The following is a 7,809-nucleotide window of genomic DNA, read 5'->3' as shown; positions in this document are numbered from 1 at the left end:
TGAGGTTGAATGAGAGCAGTCCCTTCCAGGGCTTGTATTGAATAAACACATCTGTATTTCAGAATGAAGAAATAAACTCAAGGGCAGGCAGGCTGGGCATTAGGGACTCACATTCCAGTGGGCAGGGTCTGCATTAATCACTGTGGATCCTCAGTTGCCACATTTTTCTGAACATAAAATGAATTTCTGGAAACGATAATAAATCCAGCGGCCACCTTCCTCTCCAACCTTAGCTGTTTTACTATTTGGTTCCGTTGGTTGGGGTTAGTGGGTCAGATCTCTTATTTTTGCGACTATGCCAAGTTTGAACAATTAGTAAAAACAATTCTAGGGGAAGGGAGGAAAATGGGGGAAAGTGTCAGATTTTCTCTCAAAAGAGGGGAGGGACAGCAGTCATTTGCATGAATCCCCACCTCTTTATAAGCCAAATGGGCCCTCTTTATGATGTAAGTGTTGTCAGCTTAATCTGTTATGCTCAGGACTTTGGATTTTAATAAACCAATGCTATATTTAACCTGTGAAAAATTCAAGAGTGGAAATCTGGGCTCCTGGAACTACAGATCCCAAAGGCACTGGTAGAGAATGTCACTGGTACCCACATGGTAAAGTACCATCCAGGGGGACCCTGGCCGATAGGATCCACTCCCCTGGGTGACTCTGCTCAACCCTGTTTGAAGTTGTTTTTCCATCTTCTTCTCTGGATTCACCCTTGCCCCTCCTCCTTTTTTTTTTTTTTTTTTTTTTTTTTTTATTCTGGAAGACCCAATCTGATTCCTCAAAGGGTTAAGGGAAGAACAACAGTCTGGGGTCCTCAATGTAAAAAAAAACTCCCTTTCAGGATTACCATTCCATAGTTCAGAGAAGTGGAAAAAAGTCCAGTTTTACTAGCAAGACAAGAGAAAAACTAGAACTATTCATTCAGCTTGATAAAAATCAGTGTTGAAATTGACTGAAGTTCTTTTGTAAATCCCAGAGAGATGGATTACTAAGCTAAATCTGGAAAGAAATTTTGCACTCAATTTAACAAAAGTAGGGGGGGAGAAGGGGAAATAGGCATATTATTAAACATATTTGAAAGGGATCCATTTAATTTTTAATAAATAAAGGGTTTTTAACACTCAAGTTAATAAATTATGTGGCTGGAATAAATTTCTCATTTATGTAATATCAGGTTACATGGAATAAAAACATTTCTAGTCTATAATTCTAGGTAACCTGGGGAAAAAGTACTTTATAGTAATACGGATATTTTACAAATTTAAATTAACGTGTCCAGTGTTTTGTTGGCATGATTTCCTGGAGCTAACAAAAAGCTTGTCATTTTCATATACATGCTCTGGATTTTTCTTTTGCTTATGGATTCACGCTCTTGTCCTCTTGCTCTCAAGTGTTGATTCAATACAATGGAGGCAGAGGCTGTGAAGGGTCAAAGTTTCCCTTGCTTGGAACTGCCATGCTCTCCCTTCTTTATAACACAAAATTCCTGACCCAGAAGGCAGAACTGAATGCCTGCAGAACACTCGCTGTACCTACATGCTACTTTCCTTCCCCTTCAGCACCATCAACAGCTCTCCTCCCTTTAGTCTGTGCATTCAGGAGGGACCCTTAGCTATCAGCATGTGATTGGATTCATTTACAATTTTAAGGAAAGTACTTGCTCTGCTATATATGACTTTGTAAAGCCCACCCCTCCCAACCCTCCCCCCCTTCAGACTAAATCTCACCTGATGTGAAAAGGGGCACCAGAACATTCATTTATTATTTTCTCTCTCTCTTTCTTTCTTTCTTTTTCTCTTTCTTTCTTTCTTTTCTTTCTTTCTTTCTTTCTTTCTTTCTTTCTTTCTTTCTTTCTTTCTTTTTCTTTCTTTCTTTTTCTTTCTCTCTCTCTCTTTCTTTCCTTCTTTCCTTCTTTCTTTCTCTCTTTCTTTTTTGGAGGGGATGGTGGTGGTGGGGAGGGATTTCTGTCCATGCAGCCTCTGAATGAGTGCCAACCTGCTCTTTCAAAGCCAAAGTTCACTAAAACTCCATTGATGTATGTGCAGCTTTTGACTGCCAGCACCTGGCAGACACAGAAACCTACTCAGTCATAAACAGATCGCATACAATTTAATTTTAATGTGCTCGTTAGTCGTAGCACATTTCAGACATAATTGTGAACGCAACACAAAATTATAGCAAAAAGACAATTTTAATGCTGCAGTAGAAAAAAAGGTTATATGAAGAGTCATATAATGGTGCTTCATTGTCAACAACAAAACAGGGCACAGAGTGCGTTACAGGGTCTGTGCTGTTTACATGCCAATATTTTATACATAGATTCTCATATGGTGTCAGCTGTCAGTTACTTCTGCAAATTAACTGCCAAAAATGGAGACGAACAGAATCACTTAGTGTGCCGGTAACCACGGGTTACCTTTCATATGCCTAAAGATAAAGCTGGAGTATGGAATCTTGGGAGAATAATTAGGCAGAACAAAACAGAAAGTTACCAATTGAAATAAAAAGGCATTCTACAATATGAAATAGCAACCAAGAAGACTTATAAATAAGTAAAAGAGGTTGTATCACAGAATGCCTCATAACTTTTAAGCAAAGTGTTACAGTACAAACATTTTAAAGGCTTTATCAATGTTTAGGAAATACAGTACAAGTTTTTTTTCCCCTTTCCATTTCAAATAGACTTAACCCTTTGAGCACTGAGTTTGTTTTGAACTTCCTTTGATTTCTAATAAATACCTTTAAAAATCATGTGCAAAATAGTTATGATGCTTGCCACGGATGCCCTCCCTGGCCTCTGTTATCTGACTGCTCAAAATAAAAGATAACATGATGCTAATAAATATGCATAATTTAAACATGAACCTCTATCAATATAGATGTACTGTATAGCAAAACAATCATACTTTGCTTTTAGAATAATGTTTCTGCATACTTTATAAATGCTATCTGTGGTATCTTTTGTATAATTTACAATGTTTGAATGTAAAAACAAAAACAAAAAACCATAGACCTTAAAAAAAAAAAAGGTAGAGAGAAATATACACTATACATAGGCACAGCTTATGCCCAGAGCATAGCAGGTACATAAAACACTGTTGCTATAAATGCAGAAAAAAAAGGTCATTTAACCACGATCACATCTTTTTCATAAGAGAGTCTGAAATCTATACAATATATACATCTATGTTTCAATGTGAAAATAATATTTTTTTTAATTTCAAGGCTTGTTATACCCCTGCAGACCTGCATAAATGGAGGTTCATATCATTAATTATAACTAAGCTGGTAAGGATTTTCTTTTAAAAAAACAGAGCTCCATACATTATCATTATTATTATTCTTTTTTTTTTAAAACCAAATTAATGCAAAAGTGCTTCAAAGTACTCAGAGGGCTAAAGATTAAAGGGTGAGAAATGCCAACACACTTGGGTCACATGGAAAAAGTGTGCCAGATTTCCTTATAAATGCTTAATTAAACTGTCTGTTAATGCATGCAGCTTGAAGCATCGGAGGGATGCCCACAACTAAATCCAATTTACACAAAGTTCCAAACACTTACCACTGCATTTTAACCTTCATATTTTACCAGTAACAACAGCTGATTATGCGCCTCTATTAAACACTGTACAGTTATACAAAACAGTCAGCCCAGAGTGATTCTCTGCCGTTAGAGTAAGAACATGTGCCAAGAAGGAAATAGTAGCTTTAAGGTGCCTTTGACAGTTTTCCTCAAAGCAAATTACAGTCGTTTTAATCGAAAGCAAATGCTACTGCTTCTCGAGCTCTGAGACATACAGGAGATGATCCTCTGGCGATTTCCCATGTGTTTTGCTAAGATGAAGTTTAACGGCATGCTTGCTTGCAAAGGTCCGATTGCAAAGTTTACACTGGTAGGAAGTCCCTAGTTCCTCTTCAGGAGATGATGTCACCAGTTTTTCTGACGGGGACTTAGTTTGTGCTATCTGATTGTTAATCTGTTCATTGGACAGTTTGGACAAGTCCCTCAATCTGAAACCCAGATGTGACTCCAGGTGACTGATGTATGTGGAAGGAGTCCTGATTTGTGATGCACAGTCATTACAAAAGAACACAGGGTGGCCAGTGTCCAAGTTTTTGAGGAACTTGGTTCCCCCTGTCCTTCTAAGCTGGTATTTCACATTGGCCAGCCAGTGGCTGATGGTGGTCATCGAGAGGCCTGTGAACCTGGAGATATGCATCCGCTCTTGGGGGCTCAGGTCTGACATGATGTACTTCCCTTCTGATGTCTGTCGGAGGCTGGCAGCAAACTGGGCCTGTAAGATCAGCAGGTGCTGGGGATTCCAATTGGACTGGCGTCCCTTCCTCTTCTGGGCTGGTGTTGTCTCCTCAGGCTCTTCTAACGTGGTCCCGTCAATGTCAGACTTCTCAGAGATGCTAGAAGGTGTGGAAGATTTTGATGTGTGGCTCTCTGTCAGGTTCTTCAACATATCAGAGATATCTGACAAGGCATTCTCACGGAGCGGCGAGCTGGACATGAACGACATGACGGCCGACGTCTTTGCCGTTGTCACTGCGGAGGAAGAGGTGGCGGGGGATGTTGACGTGGGTGACAAGAGCACTGAACCTAAAGAACAGCTTTTGTCAGTCTTTCCTTTCGTCAAGTCAATGGGCTGGTCATTGTTGATGTGGTAGAAATAGCGGTCTAAGTGGTCTGCTTTCTTGGACTGCAGGGGTGGGGTTGCCACTGCAGCCTTTTCAGCCAAACTGTTGCTCATCTTGAAGAGCATGCTCATGGGATCAAGGGCAGGCAAGGAGGGCTTGGCTGCTTTCCCCAAATGGATGTTCATGACTGACTGGAGAGCACTCAAGGGATTAACAAAGGGCTGCTCAGGAGGGTGGTCAGTAATGATAGCCGTACTGCTGCTTAAGCCACTTGTCATGGGCTTGACCAGTTCCTTGCCATTCTCTACAGGCTCTGCCAGGGGGCTGCTCTCCTTGCACCCATCCCTCTGAGGACTGGGGCTATCCTCTTGGCTTTTGAACCCTCCATCACTGGAGGCCTCCATCTTGATGGGCTCACTCACCTCACTGCTACAAGGGGAAGGTGTGGCCCTTTTCATTGGGGAGAGCTTCCCTTCAGGCTCCTTCATCTTTTCTTCAACTTTGGCAACTTTCTCAGTGACTTTCTTGACCAGCTCTTCCATAGCATGGAAGTTGGTCTTTGGCATTGGGGAGGTTTGGCTGCTGGGTGGAGATACCAGGGTCTGGTTCTTTGTGGGTGACACAATCTCACTATTGCCAAACATGGGTTTCAGGGGTGTGCCCTTCCCTGAAGAGCCCAGAGACAATTTCATCATGTTTGGGAGTTGATAGGCTGCATGTATGCTAGGATAGCCACCCCAGCTAGGAGTCCCATTCTGGGCTTTGTTAATAGCTGACGTGACTGTGTTTTCTAGTGATTTTAAGATATCCAGGCCTCCTTTGGGACTCTCCTCTAAGTCATTTTCAGTCAAGTAATGGTACTTAGAAGAGATGTCATACTTTTCCTCTTCTTCAGTTGATTTTTCTTTGTCCTTAGTTTTTTCTTCAGTCACCACTCTCTCTTTGTCAGTTTCCTTTTTGACCTCCACATTTAATTTTGGGGAAATGCTTGAGGGTGTATTGGAGGGAGAGGTAAATGTGGTGGCTGCCAGGGGAACAGACTGTACCTTCTCATCAAGCAGAGCTGTGATGGTTGGAGTGACGGGAGCCTCAATGATAGGCTTCCCTTTCTTCATGGCTGAGTTAGTGACCTTGATAAAGTGTCCGGTCACCATCATGTGGGCTGTGAGCTCCTGCAAAGTGTCATGGGAGCTGCCGCACTCCATGCACTTGAGGATCTGGGATTTTCTGGCCTCGAAGTGCCAGGCATAGCTGGCCCCATTTTGGTGGCCATAGCGGTTATTTGGCGTGATGTAGGGATTGGAGTTCTTCTGCAGAGCATCATTTGTGTCTGACATAGTTGCCTTTGGGGTCCCACCTGTGGAATCTGGGGAGCTGGGAAGTTCAAGCTCCAGAGGAGCTTTCTTTCTGGTGGCGGGAATGATCTTGGCTGCAACAGGCGTGACAGGTTCCTTCAGAGGCACTTTTTGGTAGTGTTTTGTTTTAATCATATGAACACTCAAGTCCTGGAGAGACTCAAAAGAATGGCCACAGTACATGCACTTTAAAACCTTCTGAGCATCTTCTTTTCCTTCCATTTCTAGCAAGGACCGTTTGCGGGGCTTGGACCACCTCTTGGGGTTGTTGTTATCAGTCTCGTGGTTGTCATCTCGATAATGTCCTGTTTCGTTCATGTGCACTGTTAATTCTACTAACGTATCGTAGGCTGCACTACAGTCTTTGCAGCGGAATTTGCTGGCCCCAGTAAATATGGATCCATAAAGCTTGCTGCTTTGTCGGTACAGCTGCACTGTGCTAAAGAGACTGGGCTCTGGGAGAATCCGGCTCTGAGACACTTGCTGCAGCGTCTTAGCCATGGCACTCTGATGCCAATCAAAGCTGCCACTCCCACAGCTGCTGCTGCTGCTACTGCTGCTGCTGCTGCTACCATTATTTTTCTCTGAGGAGGGCTGGTGCAGGTTCAGATTGAGATTGGACCAGTACGAGTTGGAGAGAAAGTTATTGTAGACAGCTTTCATCTGCTCCAGGCTATCGGACACTGCTGAGTCTTCCAAGGGGATGGCAACCTCCTTACTCTCCTCCTCGTTTTTAACTGAGCTGCTTTCAAAGTCAGCCATTCGATCACTGGTCTCACTAATGTGAGACTCACTGTCCATCTCATGGCTGGAAAATTCAGCAGCAGGAGAGTTCTGGTAGCTAGGACAAGTCTTACTGAACTCTTTCTCAGGGCACGCATATTTGGCGGAGGGCTCCCCATCTGCGGCAGTTTCATCAGGGTCCATGTCTTCATCAACCAGGGCAGCTGCCTTCAATTCATCTGAAACATAGGCTGTGGTAAGGAAGAGATGCAGGGAAGGAGAGAGTAAGGGGGGAAAAATTAAGAAAGTGGAGAGGGACAAAAGAGAGGAAAGACAAGGAAGAAGAGAAGGGAAAAGGAAAAAGAAGGGAGAAAAGAAGGGGGAGAGGCAGGGAGAAAGGAAGATTGAGGAGGAAAAGAAAGAAAGGAAGTTTGAGAGAAAGGGAAAGAAAAAGAAACAAACAGTAGGAGAAAGAAAAAGGGGAGAGAGAGGAAGGTAGGGGAGGAGGCAGAAAGGACAAAAAGAAAAAAAACAAGTGTTAGTAGCTGCTAACCTTATCTAGCATATTTTTTTTCTTCACTTTAAACTCAGCAAGCAAGACAGGCACTTTTTTTTTCTTTTTGCAAAACTAAATAGTTAAAATGTGGTGTTTCTTCAGACCAAAAAAAAATTCTGCTCTTCAAACATAATTTGCCACCTTATTCTTCTCAAGGGGCAACAGCTTGAAATTAAAACTAAATTTGAAATTAATGAAGCACATTCTGGAGGTGGCATTCATTTCTAAAGTAATAAATTACTTGTATCAACCTCAGAGACAGCAGTTCCTGTCTGTCAATTAATATGTCTTATGCTTCTTCTACCCCTAATGCATTTCTTAACAGACAGATTCACAATTTAAATTAAGCAAGCATTTTTAACTCATTACATTTTGAGACTCAATCTTTAATAAATATAAAGTACAAAAACATCAATAAAATTTTCGCAAAGTAAAAAGAAAGTACATCAATTACAGTAAATTAAAAACAAGATTTCATGGGTTTTTTTCTTCCTTCTCCTGGAACAGCAGGTAATGTGGAAGCTTATAATAACT

General features: G+C 41.8%; 1 protein-coding gene across 2 annotated transcripts in view; it reads right to left on the bottom strand.

The window, feature by feature from the left end:
• Positions 1-2,169: 2,169 nt before the first annotated feature.
• TSHZ3 (teashirt zinc finger homeobox 3) overlaps positions 2,170-7,809 on the bottom strand; it is a 94,175-nt gene continuing 88,535 nt past the window's right edge. For both annotated transcript variants that reach the window (XM_072632090.1, XM_072632089.1), the window contains exon 3: positions 2,170-6,970. In XM_072632090.1, coding sequence (XP_072488191.1) covers positions 3,768-6,970 — 3,203 coding nt within the window. In that variant the 3' untranslated portion in view covers positions 2,170-3,767. The remainder of the gene's footprint in view (positions 6,971-7,809) is intronic.

This window comes from Notamacropus eugenii, chromosome 1 (assembly GCF_028372415.1).
Source record: "Notamacropus eugenii isolate mMacEug1 chromosome 1, mMacEug1.pri_v2, whole genome shotgun sequence".
In the NCBI taxonomy this organism is placed as follows: domain Eukaryota; kingdom Metazoa; phylum Chordata; class Mammalia; order Diprotodontia; family Macropodidae; genus Notamacropus; species Notamacropus eugenii.
This window is presented reverse-complemented; position numbering and strand designations above follow the sequence as displayed.